Source organism: Somniosus microcephalus, chromosome 1, assembly GCF_052327205.1.
Source record: "Somniosus microcephalus isolate GS21.2 chromosome 1, FLI_Smic_1.0, whole genome shotgun sequence".
Taxonomy (NCBI): domain Eukaryota; kingdom Metazoa; phylum Chordata; class Chondrichthyes; order Squaliformes; family Somniosidae; genus Somniosus; species Somniosus microcephalus.
This window is the reverse complement of record NC_140987.1, coordinates 409,025,643-409,050,870: the sequence shown is the minus strand read 5'-3', so window position 1 is coordinate 409,050,870 and position 25,228 is coordinate 409,025,643. Positions and strand designations below refer to the sequence as shown.

General features: G+C 40.1%; 1 protein-coding gene across 1 annotated transcript in view; it reads left to right on the top strand.

Moving 5' to 3' along the window:
• The window catches only part of cul4b (cullin 4B), an 80,963-nt gene extending 62,088 nt beyond the window's left edge, over positions 1-18,875 (top strand). The window contains exons 14-20 of the mRNA XM_085998731.1: positions 2,785-2,870; positions 5,683-5,790; positions 11,292-11,405; positions 13,797-13,902; positions 14,586-14,758; positions 16,986-17,138; positions 17,543-18,875. Of these exons, the coding sequence (XP_085854857.1) occupies positions 2,785-2,870; positions 5,683-5,790; positions 11,292-11,405; positions 13,797-13,902; positions 14,586-14,758; positions 16,986-17,138; positions 17,543-17,638 (836 nt within the window). The 3' untranslated portion in view covers positions 17,639-18,875. The remainder of the gene's footprint in view (positions 1-2,784; positions 2,871-5,682; positions 5,791-11,291; positions 11,406-13,796; positions 13,903-14,585; positions 14,759-16,985; positions 17,139-17,542) is intronic.
• The last annotated feature ends 6,353 nt before the right edge of the window (positions 18,876-25,228 follow it).

Genomic DNA, 25,228 nt, shown 5'->3' with positions numbered 1-25,228 from the left:
TGCTCTTTTTCTGCTTCATCTTACTTTCTATCTCTTTCGTCATCCAACGAGCTCTGGCTTTAGTTGTCCTACTTTTTCCCCCTCGTGGGAATGTACCTTGACTGTACCTGAACCATCTCCTCTTTAAAGGCAGCCCATTGTTCGATTACAGTTTTGCCTGCCAATCGTTGATTCCAATTTACCCGGGCCAGATCTGTTCTCAACCCACTGAAACTGGCCTTCCTCCAATTAATATTTTTACTTTAGATTGCTCCCTGTCCTCCTAAACCTTATGATACTATGATCACTATGCCATAAATGTTCCCCTACGGACACTTTCTCCACTTGACCCACCTCATTCCCCAGAACCAGATCCTGAAATGCCTCCTTCCTTGTTGGGCTGGAAACGTACTGATCAAGAAAGTTCTCCTGAACACACTTCAGAAATTTTTTCCCATCTCTGCCCTTTACACTATTACTATCCCAGTCTATATTGGGATAATTGATCCCATCATCACTACTCTAGTTCTTGCACCTCTCTCTAATTTCCCTGCAAATTTGCTCCTCTATCTTTCCCACTAGTTGGTGGCCTATAGCATACACCTAGTAGTGTAATGGCACCTCTATTATTTATTTTTTTACCTCTAACCAAATAGATTCTGTCCTTGACCCCTCTGTGACATCCTCTCTCTCCAGCACTGCAACATTCTCCTTAACCAATGCTGCCACCTCACCTCCTTTCTTTCCTTCCCTATCTTTCCTGAACACCTTATATCCAGGAATATTTAAAACCCAATTTTTGAGCCAGGTCTCCGTTATCGGCACGACATCGTATTCCCATGTGGCTATTTGCGCCTCCAGCTCACGAACCTTATTTACCACGTTTTGTGCGTTTATACACATGCACTGTAAACCTATCTTAGACCTCCTTGTATTCTCTCTTAGTCTGATCCCATCTAATACCTGTATTTCTTACTCTAGTGCTATCTGTCTCTCCCAATCCTTTGTGCACTTTGCTTCTCCTTTCTGTTACTACATCCTGGTGCCCACCCCCGTTAAATTAGTTTAAACCCTCCCCAACAGCACTCGCAAACCCCACTACGGAGATATTGGCTCCAGCTCTGTTGAGGTGCAAAACGTCTTGATTTTCCAGAAAAAAATCTTCTTGATGCTAACTGCTGTACATTTAAAAGTAACAGTGCTATTTAAAACACTAACATTTTCTTCAATTACCATGTTTTCTGACTTAAAAAAAAAAAAAAATGCTCTTGTCCAGTTGCTGCTTGTACTTTTTTCTTTTAACTAAAATATTTATTGTAAATTGGAATGTTTTTAAACCGTTAAGTGCTACGGACTAGCTTACCTATACAGCACTGTCTAGCTTTGGGGGCCACCCGCAAGTATTTTTCCAGCAGCCCCTCCTTTAGTTGATGAAAAACATGTTAAGTGGTATCTGTTATGTGAACTCATCAGTCATCGGGTCTTTTGCTGTTTGGCCAAAGAAACTGCATTTATAGCCAGGTTTTAGCCAGTCAGCTAGCAGTTTTTGTTAGGTTTTTCCCACTGCCAAAATGGATGATGGGAGCAGGGAAGCAGAAGGAAGGCAATTGAAAAAATGTTGAAGAGTCTGAAAATGTGGTTGGAATAAGTAGAATCCTCTTGTGTTTATCCATTTAGAGATTTAGCAATACAAACCAATATGGTCTCACAATTTGAGCCCCAGTCTGCACGGAGTTAGATGATCTCAGTCAGGGCAGCAATAGAGATGCTATAATTGGCCTGGGTGCCTCTGGATTGGGATGGGGGAATTGCCCAGATTTCCCGTTGCTCACTGCTATGTACTGACCCTGCAGGAAGGGTGTGTACACATTTGACCCACTGACCGCCATAAGGTTTATTAGGGTAGTGTTTCTGCTTTGGGCACAATTTTTGCACCCGTTTTGAACTTTTTTTTCTCCAAGTTTCCACTCAAACTCATTTGCAGATCACTGAACACAAAATCTACTATGAACCAGTGCAATCGGGCAACATTTTAAAACGTAACTTTAAAAAAAAAAAAAAAAAAAAAAAAAAATTTTGCTTTAAAAAGTATTCCTAGATATATTTAAGAGTGGTAACTAAGTACAGTTTGATTAATGCAGCTTAAAATGAGTATCTCAAAAATTAGTGTCGATCAATGTTCCCCATAATTTTTTTGGGTGCGCGTCCCTTTCAACCCATTCACAGTTTCGCACATGCGCGAAATTTACTGTGAAAAGCCAGTCCTGGGCTGCGCAGGACCAGCGGAGAACTCTGCAGCCACGCAACTTAGAGGAAACATTGGTGTCAATCCACCACCTGTGAGTAACCTGATTTTAAATGACTTAAAAAATATACAGAAGCATTTCCTAGTTATATTAGGGTACAACAGTCAGTTTCTTGGTAAATTTAAAAAGATGACATTCAAAACCTTTTAAAACATTGCTATTCGTGTTCTTGCGACCAAAATAATCTCCACAGGCCCACAAGCGAGTGCAATTAGCAAAGCTCCCAATGGTGATTAATTTTGACAGTTTTGCACAAAAGATCGTGGAAGCAGTTACGCTGAACATAATTTGCACTTAAAATTCCGCAATCCTTTGCACCGCTTATCCCCCCAAAAAAACGTGCAACTGAATGGAAACTCCAGGGCATTATCTACTGTGTAAGTAATCGCGCCATAAATGATCCCTATCAAGAAATTGTCAAATGAATACGGCACTTAAAAGAATAGATGCTTATTGCTGTTAGGTACCATATAGTAATATCCATGGATTTGTTTTTAAGAATGTGGAGCTGCATTCACCAGCAAACTGGAAGGAATGTTTAGAGACATGGAACTCTCAAAAGATATTATGATCCAGTTTAAACAGGTATCACATTTTACTTTTAAATGTATAAAGTGGTGCTTATATGTGTGTATTTTTGACATCGCAGTATTGTTTCTTGTGATTGAAAACAATATATTGGGAACATTTTTAAACTACTTCTCGCATTTTACTCCCTCAATGGCCAAGTGCAGGGGTTTCTGTCTGATTAGGTTGTTAATTCGTCCGCTTCCTTCCTTCATCTTATCAAGGTTCAGAAGGGGTGCAACCTCAATACTGTTTCTTGTAATGTTAAAAGTATTCTCTCTTTCATTCCCTCACTGACTCTCCTTCTTTTCCACCCACTTTTCCCTACTTTCTCTTGTGTTCCCCATGGTACTGACTCAATTGTAGCAAGACTACTACAGGTAGAATTTGAAAGATTAACGATATGACAGAAAGCTCATTGGTTTTACAGATTGGAGCCGCCTACCTTATACGGGAAGTTTTGCGCATCTTTATAATCTTATGAATATCTACATTTCTAAATTTGATTTTGCATTTGGTAACTTCAGTATAATCCAGTATAGGCAGTTATGAAAGTGTACGGGATACTTGGCTTTGTAAATAGAGGCATTGAATACAAAAACAAGGAAATCATGCTTTAAAAAAAAAAAATCACTGGTTAGGCCTCAGCTGGAGTATTGTGTACAATTCTGTGCACCACACTTTAGGAAGGATATCGAGGCCTTGGAGAGGGTACAGAAGAGGTATACTAGGATGGTACCAGGGATGAGTGACTTCAATTATGTGGCGAGATTGGAGAAGCTGAGATTATTATCCTTAGAGCAGAGAAGGTTAAGGGGAGACCGAATGGAGATATTCAAAATTATGAGGGGTTTTGATAGAGCAAGTAGGGCGAAACTACTTCCTCTGGCAAGTGGGTTGATAACCAGAGGTCATAGATTTAAAATAATTGGCAGAAGAACTAGAGGGAAAATGAGGAGAATTATTGCACAAAGAAGGTTGTTATGCTATGGAATGCACTACCTGAAAGGGTGGTGCAATCAGATTCCATAGGAACTTTCAAAAGGCAATTGGACATGTATTTGAAGAGGATTAATTTGCAAGATTATGGGGAGAAAGCTGAGGTGTGGGACTAAATTGGACAGCTCTTTCAAAGAGCCGGCACAGGCATGATGGGCCAAATGGCCCCCTTCTATGCTACAAGATTCTAATCCAAACTCCTCTTAAAATGCCATTTTTAACACATTCAGTGTTCCTCACCTTTCTTCCCCTTTCTCTTTCCTCACTCCTCTTCCTATTATAGTTAAGGTTTTTTATTTCCTTTCCCCTCCCTTTTTTCTTCCTTACAACCATCATTTTAACACACAGCAGTTTCCATTTGCTGGCAGTAGGAAGTAGTTACATATTACATACGTATTTTGTATATAGCTTTCCCTCCCATCACACATGATCTTGTGTGCAATTGGGAATTCTGTTACTTACAGAAATAGATTATTTTTAACTTTTTATTTGCATATCTTACATATTTAAGCTGTGTCTATTAGCCCAAATTATTTTTACTGTGACCAATCTATGCTAATTTTATATATAATATATTTTAGGAGAAGCCGCCTACTTCTGAAAAGTCCCACTCCCCTAGCATACATGATTTTATTATCCATTTCTCCCTTCAAAATAATGCCTTAAAAATTAGGACCCCATACACACAAACAATCCGGGGAAGGCAAAAGTGTTAATATTGGGTGAGACTGAGATTCAGGCCTGAATACTCCTGTTGATAGTACAAACATGAGTACGATAGGGACCACAGAGATTAATTGGCAATGTTGCCACTAGACTTAATTAACACATTGGTGCCAGTACTTTTAAAGGAAAGTTCTCCCTTGAGCCAACAAGCTTAAAGCTGTGAAATAAATTTCTTGTGTGATACTCTTAATTCATCGATGTTACAATTCAGACTCTTATGATCTAAAACTTGCAACATCCGTGCAATGAATGGGAGTAGCATGCACTAGAAGATGCAAGTAAAAAATAAATCGTGATGCATTCTGACTCCTCCATTTGGCAGAAAAGAATACATTAAAAAACTAGGGGTACAAATAATTTTATTTTAAAAATCAAATCGATTCCCATGCATTTCAAATTATCTTCACATACTTCTCAAGCAATTCAATAGTTCCTGGTATGTAGGCAAGGCGAATGTTCCTGCCTTCCCCACATAGTTCAGACGTTGCCTTGGATGCAACCAAAATTGAAAAGATACGGCGAACAGCTTACACTGTGTATCTCAAACTAAGACCTTTGTGCACAAAATCCTTGTGGCAATGTTGCACTAGATAGAATATGTAACAGTTGTAAACTTGTCAATACATGTTGAATTGTTAGTACTACTAAAGCAACAGCAACAACTTGCATTTATATAGCGCCTTCATTGTAGTAAAATGTCCCACGGCGCTTCACAGGAGAGTTACCAGATAATATTTGACACTGAGCCACATGAGATACAGGACCGGTGAGGTAGGTTTTAAGGAGCCCCTTGAGGGAGAAGAGAGAGAGAGGCGGAGGGATTTAGGGAGGGAATTCCAGTGCTTGGGGCCTTGACAGTTGAAGGCATGGCCACAATGGTGGGGCAAAGGAAATCGGCAATTCACGAGGCCAGAATTGGAGGAACGCAGAGTTCTCGGAGGATTGTAGGACTGGAGGATGTTAGATATGGCTATAGAGATACCATACTGTGATTATATGCTTCGGTATCTCAAAAGTCCCTGGAGGAAATTTAGATTTTGACCAACCTTTTAAAGCCTTTCTTGCCATTTAATCCAGCGCTTTTCTCTTTTCCTGTTTTTCACAGTACATGCAAAATCAAAATATACCTGGCAACCTTGAGCTGACTGTAAACATCCTCACAATGGGCTACTGGCCAACTTATGTACCTATGGAAGTTCATTTACCCCTGGAGGTGAGTGTGTTATATTAACAGTGTAAACTGATATTGGCAATAAAATCATGGAGATCGTAGACTATGATGAAATGATCCTTTGTATGGGTGATGCCGTGTGTTGCTGGTGAATGCTGTGCTTGGAGTCATGCTTACGTTTGCAATTTACACACCTTTTCCATCTTGTGTTGATGTAGAGGTGCAGTTCCTCTCTAGAGAGAATGGTTCTCTGATGTTGCTATGCCCCCCTCCTCCTTGCCAGCACCCATCGCCCTTAGCAGTTGGTCTCTGAGCAGTGTTGGCAGACCTCTAGGGCTGGGTGATTGGTCGTTTTGGCCTGTTGGTGGTGGATGGCTTGGGTGCAGCTGAAGAACATGTCTTGTTTAAACAAAAAATTGTTGTTGGTGAGGTGGGGGGTGGGGTGGCAGGCGAGCGGAAAAGAGGAGGGAAGTCTATATTCTATTTTTGCAAACTAATTTCAAGGAATTTCATTGTAACTGTCCTTACCGTTCTACTGACATTACAATACTTCAATAATACTCATCATTTTTTGATGGCTTTACACCAAATTCACTGCATGCAAAAAAAAATCAATTGTGTATAAGTTCTCTTTGAAAACTGGTTGTACCCATAAAAGTTGAGATTGTTCTAATAAGATTAATTTAAAAATATTAGTTTTATTAGAGAGGCATTTTTGAATTATAAAGCATGGTGCCACAGAGTTGTTGAGATGTCGGTGTAGTTTGATTTCAGCTGCAATATTGAGTTGTTGAGCAGAAACCAGATGCTTCACCGCAGGGATAACGGAGAAAAACTGAGGCCGAGCTGACACTAGGCTGCTGTAGCACACATCATGGAGATCTTGGTGCAGTTGCCTCCTTAACTGCAGAAAGTGAAGAGAAGGGATAATGGGTTGAAGAACTGGAGTGCAAATTACCAGGAGAGGGTGATCCTGTCCTACACTTTCTATTGGGGTATTAAAATAGTGATCAGGGGCAATCATGGTAGCTGAGGCCATTGTAACACTCCAATTGCTTCCCTAGCTGAAATCTACATTCCGTGCAGACTGAAAATTGAATCTGGCATCTCCTGGTCAGTATAGCAATGATTGTTGGTTCCATTACCCACTGGATCATCGGGGAGTTTGGGGGAAAATATTTAACAAGATTCTGTTCACATAACTGTGTTGATGATTACACAGGGCAATGGATCATTAAGATCATGGAAAGAACAGCAAGTTAAAGAGAGTAACCACATATAGTACTGTACAACAACAGCTTTATCTTGATTATTATCTTTGCCGGTTTTGTCACCAACTTTGGTTAAACATGCACCAGACCATTTAAATATGTTGTAAATGGATAGAACAAAAACATTTTGGAATGTTGACTCGAGTGCAGTCAATAGATCTTAGTTTATAAAGTGTCACTTGTTAGTGGGCTCATTAATTGGCTCTGATTCTGTGTTTTAATAAGGTTTATATGGACAGAATGTACATCTTAGAAAAAATATGCAAAAATTGATGGGTAGTCTGCAGGTAACGGGGGATACAGTAGTCTTTGCTGATGAGTTTGAGTTAGGAATTTGCAGTAGCTTAAATGTGAGTTTTTAGATATAAATTGAATGAATATAACTAAATTATTTTCAAAGTGGTTGAACAGAATTACTGTTTTGAACAGCATTTAAGATATTTCTCTGTACTTTACTTTTAGTTTGGTACCAGCTTATCTGACATTTTTAGGAAAATAAATAATCCACATTTGACCTATCTTGTACATGTGTGCTCACAAAGAACAGTGTATTTGTATTCATGCAGCTGACTGGAATTTTCTTTTCTTTTGCATCTGGCTAGAGACAGAAATAGTAATCTAAGTGGTGATGCTGCTGTGCAGATCCAGCTCATGGTCTTTGGTATTCTACAATACAGTTTGAAGTGCAATTCGGTAAAGGATAATACTTTATATCCATTTTTCCCAAGCAGCAAGATCTCGATCTCCATTATGCTTTAAAGGTGGCAACAATGATAGGGTAGGCATTTCCATACAGGCTGAGAGTTAGGGGAAAGCAACTGTCCTTGGTCAAATCAAGGATATCATTATCAATAAATAAGCCGTATCCAGTCTTTACACATACTAGAACAGTCCATGAATACACCAAAATTATATATAGTATAACAGAATGAATATACTCGTTAAACAATTACTTTTTTTACAAAACAGTTTGCTTAATTAGAAAACTGACAGTTTATGAAATCCTCTGTTTTCCCAGTTTGCAAGATAGTGTTTCCTGCCAATAATACAATACTGTTTTTATTTCCTGTGTTCTGTGCTTAACAGCCATGGTACACTAAAGAGATGAGAGATAACATAAAACTAAAGGAAAGAATGTACAAATGTTAAAAGAATAGTGTAGATTTAGGGAACTTGGAGAGATATAGAGAACAGCAAAGGAAGACAGAAAAGATAGTAAGAGCTGCAAAAAGAGAATACGAAAACAAACTTGCTAGGGATATCAAGATTAACAGTTTTTACCATTGTATCAGAAGAGAAGGGGTAGTTCAGGATAATGTGGGCCCTTTAAAAACAGATGTGGGTAATAGTGCAAGTGAAAATAAGGAAATGGCAGACTTGTTGAATAATTACTTTGTGTCAGTCTTCACAGTAGAGGAAGAGGATAATATACCTGACATTCCAGGGAAACTAATAATGAATCAAGGACTGGAACTCAGTTAATGTAAACAAGAAAACAGTATTAGAAAAAATAATGGCACTAAAGACTTGGCAAATCCCCAGGACCTGATGGTTTCCACCCAAGGGTTTTAAAGGAAGTAGGTGAGGAAATTGAAGTTGCTTTAGCCATAATCTTCCAAAGTGCTCTCGATTCAGGAATTTTTCCTTTTTAGATTGGAAAATTGTAAATGTAACTACATTATTTAAGAAAAGTGAGAGAAACCATGAAATTACAGACCCGTTCGTTTTAACATCTGTAGTGGGGGAGTTATTGGAATCTATAATTAAGGACAGTGACTGAGCACTTGGAGAAATTTGAGCTGATTGGAGAGAGCATGGATTTGTAACGGGTAGGTCAGTTCTAACGAACTTATAGAATTTGAGGAAGTAACTAAAGTAGTAGACGGGAATGTCTATCGCTGTAGTTTATATGGACTTCCAGAAGGCATTCAATAACGTTCTACATAAGAGACTGTTAGCTAAAATTAAAGCTCATATATAATTGAAGGCAAATTACTGACTGATTAGGAGATTGGTTAGGCAGAGAGTAGGAATAATGGATATGTACTTGATTGGAAGGAAGGGGCTAGTGGTGTCCCACAAGAATCTGTGCTGGGGCCTCAACTATTCACTTTTTATTGATGACTTGGATAACAGAATGGAGAGACCTATATCCAAGTTTACCGATGACACACATTGGTGGTATAGTAAGTAGTGTAGACGGGAGCATAACATTGCAAATAGACAATGATTAAGTGAGTGGGCAAAACTGTGGCAGATGAATTTCAACACTGGTAAGTACAAGGTCATCCACTTTGGATCAAAAACGGATAGATCTGAGTGTGTTTTTTAAATGGTGAAAAGCTAGGAGCAGTGGAGGTCCGAAGAGATTTAGGGGTCTATGTACACAGATCACTAAAATGTAGTAGCCAGGTACAAAAAAATAATCAAAAGGGCTAATGGAATGTTGGCCTTTATAACTAGAGGGCAAGAATATAAAGGGGAGGAAGTTTTGCTGCAGCTATATAACCATATATCTAGTGTACTGTACGTTCTGGGCACTGCACCTTAGAAAGGATATTTGGTCTTGGAAGGAGTAGATCGCAGATTCACCAGAATGTTACCTGGGCTCCAAGGGTTAACTTATGAGGAGAGGTTACCATTCAATTGACAACGGCCACCCAGTACCTTCTCCAAGTGACCATTTTTTGTGCGAGTCTAGACATTGAGTGTTGGCATAATATTTGACACTGACATAAGAACTAAATCTTATCCTGTTCGGGCGCTGCTTTTAAATCGCGATACTCAACTTTACATTCGCACTTTGATCATTTTAAACTAGGAGGAGGGGTGGGCTCTGATGAGGATGTCAGGAGGCTACAGTGCGATTTGGACAGGTTGGGGGAATGGGCGGATACGTGGCAGATGCACTATAATGTGGATAAATGCGAGGTTATCCACTTTGGGGGTAAAAACAGGAGGGTAGATTATTATCTAAACGGCAATAGATTGGGAGATGGGGAAGTGCAGAGGGACCTGGGTGTTCTTGTGCACCAGTCACTGAAGGAGAGCATGCAGGTGCAACAGGCGATTAAGAAGGCAAATGGTATGTTGGCCTTCATATCAAGGGGGTTCGAGTATAGGAATAGGGATACCTTACTACAGCTGTACAAGGTGCTGGTGAGACCGCATCTGGAGTATTGTGTACAGTTTTGGTCACCCCATCTGCGGAAGGATGTTCTTGCCATGGAAAGAGTGCAACGGCGATTCACCAGGCTGATACCTGGAATGGCGGGAATGACCTACGAAGAGAGATTAAATAGTTTGGGCTTGTACTCACTGGAGTTTAGAAGATTGAGAGGTGATCTCATCGAAACATATAAAATTATGGCAGGCCTGGACAGGCTGAATTCAGAGAGAATGTTTCCAATGGCCGGGGAGCACAGAACCAGGGGCCACAGTCTAAAAATAGTGGGCAAATCATTTAAAACAGAGATGAGGAAGAATTTCTTCACTCAAAGAGTGGTGAGCCTGTGGAATTCCCTGCCACAGAGGGCTGCGAAGGCTAATTCAATAAATATTTTCAAGAGAGAATTGGATATATTTCTGAAGGCTAAGGGGATTAAGGGTTACGGAGAAAAGGCGGGGACGGGGTACTGAACTGGTAAGATCAGCTATGATCTCAGACGAAGATCAGCCATGATCTCATTGAATGGCGGAGCAGGCTCGAAGGGCCGAATGGCCTACTCCTGTTCCTATCTCTATGTTTCTATGTTTCTCACCTGATGTCTGCATACACACTCCTTTCAGCAGGAGTCAGAGAATAGCAATCAAGAACTTTGGCTTGTTTTTCCCTCCCAGATCAATTGTAGCTCCCCAAATGCTGTCATAGTTGAGAACTGAAGTCAACACAGACCAGAAATCAAACCTGGAACCTTCTGGTTTGAATGGCTTCATTTATTCTTTAACTAACTTTATGGATGTTGAAGAATGACTTAACAGAATTGAAGAGCAACTTGATTTGAGTGGCACATGGCTGCAGTGTGTTGATGTTAAAATGTGGATTTGTTAACTTTTCAATGTCAGACACATTACTGTGAGGAAATTCTGACTGGAGCCCTAGTGCTTGCCCACAATAAAGACTCGTCTCCTTGGGCTGCATTCATACACCTCTCGACAGCTGACTCAGCAGCATTATGCCACTAGATGCATAGCCAGGAGAGCAGAAATAGCTTGAAAAGGAAGATTTTAAACCATTACCAAAACACTACTGCTTGTTTTCTTTTTGTGTAGATGGTGAAACTTCAGGAGATTTTCAAGACCTTTTATCTGGGTAAGCACAGCGGTAGAAAGTTACAGTGGCAATCAACATTGGGTCATTGTGTACTGAAAGCAGAATTTAAAGAGGTACGTTTAAAAAATTGGAATTGGTTATTTCCAATGACATTTAGAAGCTGTAGAATAAAATTTTACAGTTTTAATGAAGTTATCGTTGGGCCGGTTACAACTTAAGTAATTAAAGTATTTTTTTTTAAAGCTGAAGCATTTAATATGATGAACCTAAGCTCTAAACATGCTTTTATTCGGAAATAACAACAGAAAATGCTGGAAACACTCAGCAGGCCAGGCAGCATCCGTGGAGAGAAACCAAGTTAACGTTTCAGGTCCAGCATTTTCTGTTATTTCAGATTTCCAGCATCCGCAGTATTTTGCTATTGTATGTGTTTATTCAGTGTCAGTTAGGCTCAGTGGTAGTTCTCAGTAGTCAGAAAGTCATGGATTCAAGCCCCACTCCAAGATTTAAGCACATAATTTATGCTGACACCTCAGTTGAAGCCTTAGCTGTTCAGTTAGCTTGAAAAGATCACAAGGCAGTACTTGAAGGAGAAGGGGAGTTCTGTCTTCTGGCCAATATTTATTCCTCTACCAGCACTGCCAAAACAGATTAACTGGTCATTTATCTCATTGCTGTTTGTGGGTCCTTGCTGTGTGCAAATGGGCTTCTGTGTTGCCTACATAAATGACTAAACTTCAAAAGTAAGTCCCTGGATGGTCCTGAAGATGTGAAAGGTGCTACATAAATGCAAGTTTGTTCTTTATCTTTAAATCATTCAGGGTGAGGGACTTGTGCAATGATTTAGATACTACATTTTCTCTGGGTCCTGGATCAGAATCCAGCCCACAATGATGGAATGCAAGTGTTCTTTCGGTTTTCTCACCAAGGGTCCTTCGTGAAATATATTTGGGCAGTCTTAAGCCAGTTCCTTGTGAACGTATGCCCCCCCCCCCCCCCCCCCCCCCCAGCACAAATCTGCCCTTCAGGATGGCTGGTGTGGAAAGTTGATGCATGTCATACAGGTGCAGTAGAGGGAAACTTGCCCACATTTCAGTTAAGCATATTGTCATGGTCTTGCTGTGCAATATCTGCTGGTTTAAAGACCAGGACAATCTGACAGACTTGGAATACATTTACAGCTGTTTGAACAAGCTCTTTAACGCCCCGTTTCTCCCCCGTCCTGACACGATGTTCCACTACAGCATAATGAATTACTTTCTTCAGGAAATGAGTTGAGAACTGACAACTCATTTCCAACATTCCCAGCCAAGTGCTCAAACATTATGCAGACTGTGGACCCTGAACACAAGGTTTAAGGAATATAAATAGAGGGGGCAGGTGTATGATCACTTGTGTGACTGCCCCAGCTGTTGTACTGGATGCTTAATGGAAAAGATTTTATAACTACTTTTTATATTCCTTCCCCGGCTTGTTTGCTGGTAGAGAAAACTGGATTGTCCATGATTCTCCAGTTTGTACTGAGTTAGGTGATCTCAATCAGGATGTGATTTCCTGTGATGAAATTGGCCTCAGCGCTTCTGGTTTTGGGGAATTAAAGATCAGCCATGGTCCTCACTCCTGATCAGTATCCAGTGACCTTTTCTGGAAATGCATATGTGTGGGCATTGGGTGAGGACAAGATTGAGCGTGGCTATGATACTTTCTGACATTTGCTGTCCAGGCTTACACATTGCCACTGGGTAAAGTGCTGAAGGGGTGTAATCTTACGCCAGCAAGAGTCAATGTCTTCAGGAGAAAATTTGGGGGAGGAAGTTTTTTTTAAATTAAATGCTGTAAAATTCCCCTCATTTTTACTTTCTCATACACCAAAGGTGGCAGCTTTTTTTTATATACTTCCTGTGGTAAACCACTGTTTGTATTCCACTGTGTACATGCCTGGACATGCCTCGGCTGACTCCTCCCACAAGTCCTAGTATAAAGGTGACTGCTCCCCAGCCCCCTTTGTATTCTGGACCGGTCGACCACTCGAGGCAGACCTTCATTCTTTTGTTAATAAAAGCCTTTAGTTACTCTCTTAACTCTTAGTCTTTTATGAGTAATTGATAGCGCATCACTTCCATAATATAATGTCTAGAGGAGCCATGACATGTTGAGGGTTCTGAAATTTGGAATAGGGAAAACTTGACTAATTTTAAAGCATGCAATTGCATTGCAGCTTGTCTATGGGAGGTAGACCAATCTAGCTGCAAACATTGGTTGAGAAGAGTATTATTTTGGTTACAAATACTGTTACATTTGAGAACATGTAATTGTTAAGTGATCAGGTCACATTTATGTCTTCATTTTAAAATGCTAGACGGCAGCATTGAATTCCCCAGTTTTCTGTATCCAAATGGATGCTCTCAACTTAAAACCATTCAATTTTAATTCAGGTTAGTTGTTGCAATCTTTTGATTACACATTTTTAGTAATGTAATTTTTTTAATCTGCTTTTATGATAGGGTAAGAAAGAGCTTCAAGTGTCGCTTTTCCAAACTCTGGTACTACTCATGTTTAATGAAGGGGAGGAGTTCAGTTTGGAAGAAATTAAAACTGCTACAGGAATAGGTTTGTGTTCTTTTATTCAAGAACGGGAGCTTTGTTGAATGTAGAATTTTACTGATGAATTGGGGCCCTAATTACATAGTAATATTATAGAGCTGTACAAGGTGTTCCAAAAGCTCTTGTTTGAAAACTGAGCAAAACATCAAAAAAGAGAACTGCAATACTCGGAAAGCAAGTTTCAGAAACTTGTCATTTATAGTCAAAGTATACAACTGTGCTCTAAACTAAAACAAAAATCAAATGGTTAAATGCTGTAGTAATATATCCAAGTTTCTTGTAATTATCCCTTAAATGTAAGAATTAGTGAATTGGCTTGGTCTGTGCTGGTTAGATGATGCAGCTAATTGAGGCACAGCAATTAATCTGAGCAACCTTGAGCTCGAGAGGGAAAAAAATCAGCCAGGTTTTCTCTTCCTCATTACTATCCAGTGAACTTTGCGAAGTTGGATGTGCATGCATATATGGAGATCAGATGAGATCAGAATTGGCTGTAATGCCCTTCACTTTTGAAAAGCCTGCAGACCACCTCTGTCTGGGCTCACGTATGAAAATGGCCATTTAGGCAAAATACTGGAGATTGCCTGTGGAATCATACCCCAGCAAGCGTTGGCACTCTCAGATGATGGGAGGGACAAAAACAATCATGTTTGTATAAGATTGATAATTATGAAAATTTCTTCCATCAGAGGATGGAGAGTTGCGAAGAACATTGCAGTCTTTGGCATGTGGCAAAGCACGTGTGCTGACCAAGACTCCCAAAAGCAAAGATGTAGAAGACTATGACAAGTTCACCTGTAATGATGATTTCAAACATAAGTTGTTCAGGATCAAGATTAATCAGATCCAGATGAAAGAAACGGTATGTAAGACCTCTCATAACTTGAGGAATTGTCGTGCTGCCAGTTAACATGCATAGAATACTGTACTTAACTGTAGTGTTCTTGTGAATTTTTGCACTGTTCAAGGTGGGGGATCGTTGGTGGAGAATGGAATACTTTGTTGTAGACACCTAGGGGTAGATTTTCCCAAACCTGTCGGGAAGAAGGCGGGACTTCCCCTTTCAGGTTTTTGACCCGCCTACTTCGACGTCCAGCCAATCCGCGCGATTTTCCCTTGATTGACCTTGTTGAGCCCGCCCAGCGGACTCAGCAGGCCAATTAAGGGCCACCCAGCAGCAGGTGACGTCACAGACTGCAATTTCATCTGTCAAGAGTTTTTGACAGATGAAATATCAGTGTTTCACAGCTGTTTGAAGCTGTGAAACACTGACAGTCTGATTTCTAACATGAGTCCTTCTGCACAGACTCAGTTAGAACTCACACCGGCACTCAAAGCTGAAGGCTGTCACTTTTGACAGTTCGCAGCCATTCAGCTTTCAGTTCCGGCTGAGTGATGGGCTCCCGACGGCTACAGGAAGAAAGGCTGTTAAGGTAAGTACAGGTAAGTAAAAGTTCTTTACACACTTTAGACCCACCAAACACACTTACCTTTACACTCATGCACCCTTCACTCACCTGAGCACCGACATCGCGACCCCTCCAACTCCTTCAACCCGACGGCCCGCCTGCTCTAACCTGGCGTGGTTTAGAGCTGTTGGGAAACCCACACGAAACCCCTCAAAATAGGGATTAGGCTAAAAACTGCTTGTTAACTACCTGTTAACAGGCAGTTAATTGGCACTAATCCCTTCCCACCAGTGCGGGGCGGGTACCCGCCGCCCCTGAAACTTACGTGGGGCGGGATGGTGTCGGGACCCCCAAATTCGGGATTGCCCCCCCCCCCCCCCACACGCCTGAAACCCCGCCTGTCGGCTCCAGGAAAATCTAGCCCCTAGTATCAGTATCCAAAGTGATGTTTCCTCTACTGCCTCAAGATTGCCACAGCTCCAAGCTCAAAAACTGACCCATTGCTGCATCATTGTAAGGTTTTACCATTTCCCACATCAACCATTCTGTGGCCTATTGAGTGAGAATAGCGGTTTAGCATTAAATGAGTGCTGTGGACCCCTGACCACTAGGTTTTTATTAATGCTGTCTAAACTCTATTTCGGAACTTCACAGTCTTTAATCCCATCAATCTGAATATAAACCGAAGTCCCAAAAGTGAAAGACTTTGTTTTTAGCGCAGTTTTTATCCTCCTATCTTTTGCCATTGTTTTTCCCCTTCCTCTCCTGAAGACTGATGTACAGTAGCACATGTGCCCTCTGTTATTTCTCACAAATGGCCATCCTCCATGTCTGAACCTCGACAGTGAGTGTCAGCAGGCTGTTTGTAGCTGAGCTCAATTCTTTCCTACCCAATTTATGCATTTTTTTCCTCTTCATTCATATTCATTCTCTCCCCCTCTCTACGCATCAGGATCACTCTGTGAAGATCAAGAGCTACTATGATGGCTTATTTATTTTTACACCCTCCCTAACCCTTGACTGCTGATGCGAATTGTAGCATCCCAACCACTGCCCCAGTTGAGATCAATTAACTCAGCGCAGGCTAAGAATTGAACTCAATCTTCCTAGTTGGAATGAAGTAATTCTTAACCAGTTGAGGCATTGGGAAAATTTGAAAGACTAGCGTTTAACCCACTTCACAACCCAATCCCCATTGGAAATTGAGCAAAAATGTTCACTTATTGAGCATTTAACTGAATGGAACCATTGAATTAAATATTGGGAAGATCAAAGCCATTGTTTTCGATTCCTGCAACAAATTCCATTCCCTAGCCACTGACTCCATCGCTCTCCCTGGCCAATGTCTGAGGCTAAACCAGACCGTTCTCAACCTTGGCGTCCTTTGCTTCCAACCCCCTATCCTCTCCATCACCAAGACCACCTACTTCCGCCTCCGTATATTAAACTGCATTAAAGGTGCTATATAAATGCAAGTTATTGTTGGAGATTAATTCAGTTAGATACTTCTGTAAAAAAAAAAAAAAGTTACTTAACATGCCTAACCCGTCTTTCCATTTCAAACATTGGTTCAGTTTAATTTGAGTGTAAATTAAATTAGTGCGGTTAGCATTACTGTGTTACCATTCTTTCATTCAAGTTCAAACGTTGCTGCTATAACACTTCTTCCCTTTCTGGTAGGTTGAAGAACAGGCCAGCACTACTGAGAGAGTGTTCCAAGACAGGCAGTATCAGATAGATGCTGCTATTGTCCGAATCATGAAAATGAGAAAGACTTTGAGCCACAATCTCCTCGTATCTGAAGTGTATAACCAGCTGAAATTTCCAGTCAAGGTATGGGTTACTTGGTCTTTCCTGATTTAGATTCCTGATGTAGATAATACATAGTATGTGAGGTACAACAACTTGCAATCTGAAGGGGACCTTGTTGCTGACTTGATATTCAGTCATTGGGTACATCCCCCCCCCCTTCTTGGAAACCACAAAGGGGTAGTCATCTGAAAGGAGTGCTAAGGTGTGTACAGAGACTGTTGCGTTGGTTGGGAGGGAGACCAATTTGAGTGAGAGTTGAGTGTGCACACTTGTCTTGTAAGCCACCAGGACTTCCCAGTTGAGAAGCCAGTAATTCAGTTAAATCAAATAAGAATTTGCAGATAATTATTCTCTATGGTTAAACCATAATTGGGCATCTCATTGTTTTCTACCATATAAATAACATTTTACATTTTTTCTTTCAGCCTGCTGATCTAAAAAAAAGAATAGAGTCTTTAATTGACAGGGACTACATGGAAAGAGACAAAGAAAATACCAACCAATACAACTATGTGGCATAGAACTTCAGATGAAGAAAAGCTTCATCAAGCACTTCAAATCTCGGATGGTCAAAGGCTTAACGCTACAGTGTTGATCCCAGTAAATGAGTTTTTTAGTTCGTATTGCCTAGAAATATATGGAGGATGGCATTACTGAAATGACTGGGAGAGAACTTCTCTGAAGGAAAATGTGCCCATCCAGAGAGTACTTTGTGAATCTCTGCTAATGCTGTTGGACTTCCACATATTTGAGGTAGCAGTGGACACCAAAAGCAAGTGCAACCCCTCCCCCTCTTTCAAACTAACTTTTGGTAATTGTGAAGAACAGATGCAATGCAGAACTGCACCTCAACAGTTTTATCTTCTTGATTAGCCATGTCATTGTTGAATCATTTTGAGTTGCGTCAATGTTATTTTTTGGAGGGAGAGCTTGTTTTATTTTCTCTTTTTTTCTTGTAAATGAGCATGAGTCTTCAAACTTCTTGACATCATTAGGCATCCCACTTCTGTTGTTCACACTTGAAACTCTGCATTGAGAGAAGACTAATTGCTCACTATTTCTGGAAGTTTTATTTTAACATTGATTTTAGTATTGCAAGGAGTAAATGGTATCAATCCTTAGTTGTGAACATTATCTTTACATGTTTTATTTTGCAAATGTGGATTTTGTTCAGTTTTTTGCCAGCGTTTTTTGACAACTAAAGGAGGTGCCAAAAGTGGAATGTGGGTAATAAAATATTGTGTGTAATGCAGTGATGTCTGTTTTGTATTTTGACCTTGCTGGAAAATTCCAAAGCATTTGCCATGTTGTATTCATCATTTATCACAACAGTAATAGATTTAACCACTGAGAATGCAACAACATTTGGAGACTTACAGCTGGACAGAACTTTCATCAGGGTGTCGATTGCAAAAAAAAATACATAAAGTACTTTTTTTTTTCAACCTTTACTGTTAGCTTGGGTTGTATAAAACTTTGCTTGTTTCCTGTACTATTAAACCTTTTCACTTTGGGGGGGAGGGGGAGGAGAACCTGATAAAATGTCTGCTAAACTGCTCAGTTCTTTGGAGAATGTGAAAATTAAACATCTAATGCACAATAAAAAGCCTTTGTAATTACAAGCAGGCAACTGAGGTGCACAAAAACTACTGTGGCTTTTCCAAATGAAATTGTTATATATGTACATATGTGTCCCTTACAGAAAGTGAAAGAGGTCCATATTCAAGGTTTTCGTGTTCAATAAATATTGAATAAATAGTTCCTGTGTAATAAGCCTATAATTAATCTCCCTTTCTCTTCCCTGTGTCAGTAGAATTGGAAGAGTTTGTTCATTGTTGTCCATCTGTGAATACTAACTTTTTAACCTAAAGCTTCAAACTTTGGGACTAAGGAAGGAAGAATTAGCCATGATTTCTGCTTTAGATTGCTGAATAGTGACTTCTGCTGGAAAGTGTGTGGGTCGCTGTTGGATGGGAGCAGGATTAGATTTGGCTGTGATTCTTTTCATGGATGAATAGTCTGTCAATACTAGTTGTTTGGGTTGAGGCACCAGAGGATTGCCAATGCTTGTGGAACTATACCTCAACTGGAGTTGACGCTCTCGGGAGAGTTGGGGAGAAAACTGGGAGGAAAAAAGCAGTAACTTGAACCAGTGTTCACTGCTGTATGAAGCTGCCTCATCACTTGAAGTTTCAAACTGACTTCTGGCAATTAGTTCAAGTCTATGCATTCCCTTATTGTATTAGATTACATATTGTTTTGGCTGTTACTAAAACTTTGAAGAACCAAATGAGTTGTGCTTCATTATTGGTCAGTATCAAATTTAAAGCAAATTTTTAGTTTTTTTGTTTGTAGTTCATTATTTTGGGGGGAAAAATACATACAGGAATTACTGTTGGATCACAGTGGCAAACCTGAGAAATTTCTTGAGGTGAAGACTCTGCCAAGTGTTAAAGGTGCAAGGTTTAACCAAATTGGGGATTCAAGGGCTGCTTTAGGTCCTCAGAAGCTTTTGGTTCCATCATAAGCCCTTAATTTATTTATGTTTGCTACGAAGTACGTGTTAGCGGATTTCCCATGGTTACCGTCGCAACAAAGGGCTGTTAGTCCGGCAACAATAACCTCTGCTTGATTCAGGCCCGAGTGGTTTTAAATAACAAGCTTTTAATATACATTGACTAATAACAGTATTGATTTTTATACAACTGCTCTACAGTATTAGATTAAATGGCGAGCAATTAATACAACCTGTTTCCTTCATGAAGTCTCGATCAAGTTGATTGGACTTGTAACTTTCATGGGTCACGTTAAGGCAAATGGACTTCCGACTGTCCCGAGAGCGCTCTAACTTTTGGATGAGAAAGGTCTCATTCTTGGTGCTACTGTATTTGGCTGCCTTGGGCTGCATCAACGCACAAACCGTATGCGTAGGTGCATGTTTGCTGAGGCCACATATTGCGGTGTTTACCCCACTCCTTATCTTTTAGCCTTCATCCCTGTTCTACAAGCTTTCTTTATTATACTTTAAATGCATAGGCCAAGTGGCCTTGCAGGCTTCTATAATTCTGACTGCCTTAGCAGTATCTCAATGCTATCTTTTACTGTGTGATGTCTTAGCAACTGCTCCCTTATCTCGGTATGGACCATCTCTTGACTTGGGTGTTGATTCTGTCTTTTGAGTTTTCAAACTGTCTTTGTTAATACGTTTCCCCTTTCTTCCACATTCGTTCTCTGGTTGAAATGCTAAAACAAAGCATGCTGGGATACTTAGAATATTTTAAAGTGGATTAAATGGTCAAACAGTACATCAGTAAACTAAGTATTGAAATATGCAAGTGCTCGTGATTGCTCAGCAGTGAGGACATTAACCTTGAAATGAGGGTGAATTGGAAGATCTGCAGTGGGAAAACTTCTCCAGACACCAGAGGATTGGGACAGGGAACAGTGAATGGAGGTTGCACTGGCTGAGGGAGAATGAGGAGATCCGGACTTCGATTTGAGTTTATCGTAAAAGCAACTCAAGTTGCACAAAGTTGACTTCATCCTATTTAAATGATATTATGAACTTTGCTAGATCTGGCACAGTGGAGCAGCTGTCCAGAAAAGAGGCATGTACCTCCATAATTTCAGGAAAAGTTTAATGTTCGGTCTCTGCAGGAAATAGTACATATTCCAATGGACTGGTTGACTAATTAGAGAAAAATAAACGGCGAGCTCCTTTTTTAAGGTGAGTTGCAATTGCAAGGCAACTTGCTAGAAAAAAGGCTTCAATGTCCAGAGGTGGCTGAGATGACTTATGAAATTCTTGTAATGAAAATTGCACCTTCACGTGATACATTGGCTCTTAAAACTGGATGAGTCCAGGCTGAAGGATCTGGAGCATTTTCTTTAGTATTAGTAAGTGTGGGATGTATATGAATTATTTGTAAGGGATTAATTTGACCTGTCTGTTTTACATTGAACCTTGTAATGCCACCGATAAATCTTAATTGCACTCCATTTGTGTTCTTATACCAAAATATATTAGTTGATGCAGTTAGGTGGTGTAAGTAATCGGGACAACTTTGAGGAATTATACAAGTACTGAAGTGCCAATGGTTCAGTTAACTCAATCTTTTAACTTCCAATTCCAGGTGATGTTAGATGGGAGAGTGCTTCACAGGTGCAAAAAGTAGTATGAGGTTTTACTGCTGTGACTTTTGAATTGATAAATGTTGAGGTATATCAGCTCTTTTTGCTGCCGTAAGCATGAAAATTAGGCTTGAGCATTATGAACTTTTTTAGTCATGTTCTATCCTCTGTTGTAGAAAGCAGACAGCCTGCCCTTATCTTTAATGTGGGAGGATGCATCCAGTCTTGCTATTTCTAGTCTATATAATTTCAGACTAAATTGAACCCTGGAGTGTGATACAAGTATTCTCATGGTAGCAGCAATAGCTTGCATTTATGTAAATAAACATTACACAGACTGATGTCTAAGTGTTTTATAAGGAAGAGAAGTGGACACAGGTAATGAAGGCAGCTCCCTTTTGAGCATTTGCAGCACTCACTGCATGAGCTCAACTTGTCCAGAAGTTGAAACTTATCTAGTTTTGTGATTATGTATCTTAACATTCATGTGTCCTGGTTATCCATGACCTGTCTCATTCAAATAGTCTATCCACTTGGACACAGTCTAATGCCTTCATTATTTTAAACACCTCGATCAAATCTTCCCAAAGTCTATGCTCTTCTGGAGTAAAAAGACCCAACTCTCTGTCTATTGTGATAACTAAGGTTTTTTAAACGAGGTATCATTCTAGTGGCTGTTCTCTTAACTTTTACTAGAGCTTCTCTATCTCTTGCCATGTGAAGGGACCCAAACTGGACACACATGGGTGCTGGTAGGAGCAGGCTTCAGTTTTGTTGATGAACTGCTGGAAATTTCAGCTTATTGATAATTTCAGACAGACAGTCAGATAGTGCAGCACCAGCCCAAGAGCAAATAGGGTAGTGGCGATAGAGTTGGTTGTTTGGAAATCTGATCCCATACTCAAATGTCATGAGTCACCAAAGTAGTGTTGAGATGAAGTGAAGTTTAAGAAGAAGGAGTTTAGGGCACATCAGAGGTGAGTACAGATATGAGAGAAGAAACTGTTGGAGAGGCAATGACTCCATTGAGATGGGTGGAATCATACCAATTGGAGGATAATGGAATGAAATGGTCAGCAATATCAGGCAGTGTAGAGGTTCAGGAGGGCAAGTTCTATCACTGGTCAAATATATTACTGGCACATCAGACCAGTAATACACCAGAATTAGTTAACAATCTGATTGTAAGGAAACATGTTACAAATTTGATATTAAGTCAAGGGGAGGAACTTAGTGCATTTAATATAAGTAAAAAAAACTAATGGAGAAAATAATGAGACTTGAGATAGTCAAACCTCCTGGACCAGATGCAAATACTTTTGTAAAAAAAACTTCCAAAGCTCTCCAGATTTGGGAATTATGCTCTTGAATGGGAAAATTGCAAATGTTGCGCCATTACTTTAGACGAGCTGGAGGGAGAAACCAGGAAACTACAGAACTGTCAGATTCAAGTAACTTTCCTTTAACTATCATAAGGGACAGAGTGACTGAGCCATTGAACAGGTATGATCAAAGAGTCAGCATAGATTTGTTATGGATAAGTAATGTCTGACTAATCTAGTTGAAATTTTTGAAGCGGTCATGAACATGATGGACAGGGAAGTGTCTATAGATGTTGTTTATGTGGACTTCCAGAAGGCATTGGATAAGAATTCTCGAGATCAACAACAATGAGACCACATGGATTTGGAGGCAATCTTAGGACATGGGTCAAAAATTGATTGGGAGATGAGAGACAAGCGGGTAGTGATAAAGGGAATGTACTCTGGTGGAATGTGACAAGTGGTCCATTGGGATCTGTTTCGGGGTTTCAGCTTTTCACCATATCTATCTAGATTTCTCTCGAGATCTCTCTATATAGATCTCTCTCTAGCTATATCCCTATCTATCTCCATCTATGTAGATATATCCCTATCTATGACTTGGATGAAGGAATAAAGTATGTCCAAGTTTACAGATAAGTTCGGAGGGAACAGTAAGTCGTGCAGATGGGAGTAGGAAATTACAAAGGAACATAGGCAGATTGTGAGTGGGTAAAACTAGCCGGTGGAGTTCAATGTGAGGAAGTGTGAGATAATCCAACTTGGATCCAAAAAAAACACAGCAAAATATTGACCCTTGTCAAAAAAAATCATGGACTTCTGTTTCTTCCTGTGGCGGTGCGATTCTTTATACAGGAGCTTTTTAAAGGTTGTTCTGACTTAAACATCTGCCAGTCTTCACTGTATCTAAATAATTTATTAGCAGCATTTCTAGTAATAAATTACTGCACAGATTTATTTTAATACTGCATCTTTGAGTGTTACGTTAGGGCTTTTTTCTCCAACACCTACAGCTTCTATACGCTGACTCTGTCTCTTTTATGAACTGAAACCTGCGTTTTTATTCTCCAGAGCTAATAATTAACGCTGAATCATGGTAAACATTTTATTGAATATATTAGCTACCCACCACGTTTTCATCATAGAAAAATTGCACATTTGATCACTGCATACAGGCTACAACTACTGTCCAGATTCTGTTCATAGATAAATTTGTACACAGCAGACAAATAGGCAGGATACAGTTCAGTACAAAAATTAAGTTTAGACTTTATACAACACTTGGGCTGATGGTTTTGAAACAGAGATTCCATAATTCTGGCAACAACTTTCAGAATATTCTTGACACTAGTAGGGGAAATGCTAGAATCTATTAAGGACGTGGTAATAGGGCATTTGGAAAATAATAGGAAAGGGAAATCGTGTTTGAGGAACCTGTTAGAGTTTTTGAGGTTGTAACTAGCAGAATAGATAAGGGTGAACCAGTGGATGTGGTGTATTTGGATTTTCAGAAGGCATTCGATAAGGTGCCACACAAGAGGTTATTAAACTAAATTAGGGCTCATGGGATTGGGGTAATATACTAGCTTGGATTGAGGATTGGTTAACAGACAGAAAACAGAGAGTAGGAATAAACTGGTCATTTTCAGGTTGGCAGGCTGTAACTAGTGGGGTACCGCAAGGATCAGTGTTTGGGCCTCACCTATTCACAATCTATATCAATGATTTGGATGAGGGGACCAAATGTAATATATCCAAGTTTGCTGATGATACAAAGCTGGGTGGGAAGGTAAGTTGTGAGGAGGATGCAAAGAGGCTTCGAGGGGATATAAGCAAGCTAAGTGAGTGGGCAAGAGCATAGCAAATGGAATAAAATGTTGAGAAATGTGAAGTTATCCACTTTGGTAGGAAAAATAGAAAAGCAAGAGTTTTTTTAAATGGTGAGAGATTGGGAAATGTTGGTGTTCAGAGGGACTTGGGTGTCCTTGTACACAAATCACTGAAAGTTAGCGTGCAGGTACAGCAAGAAATAAGGAAAGGAAATGGTATGTTGACCTTTATTACAAGAGGATTTGAGTATAAGAGTAAAGACGTCTTACTGCAATTATGTAGGACCCTCGTGAGACCGCATCTGGAGTATTGTGTACAGCTTTGGTCTCCTTACCTAAGGAAGGATATAGTTGCCATAGATGCAGTGCAACGAAGGTGCACCAGACTGATTCCTGGGATGGGATTGTCCTATGAGGACAGATTGAGTAGACTTGGCCTATATTTCTCTCTAAGGTCCTCAAATGCATTGTTGCATCACAGCTCCATGTCCTGTAGTCCATCTTCTCTCTCTCTGCACTGAGTTGGCCCTGTAAAAATCATAAATTGCGTCCCATGTACTTGTGGTGCTGGTGCATTTTTCCTCCTTGTCCTCCTTGACCATGTAGTATTTGTTATGATTAAGTACACCATTCTCTTCTATCCCCATTCCTGCATTGTCCAGCTCAAGAGGCACTCTATCTAAATGCAATCAATGCATTTCCAGTAATGATTTATTTTCATGCTGCTTAACTCTTATTTGGCATCCCCAGTGTAGAGGGGACAACACCGTACACTAGATTGGACGAAGTACTTATGAATTTCTGTGTCACATGGAAGGCGCGTTTGGGA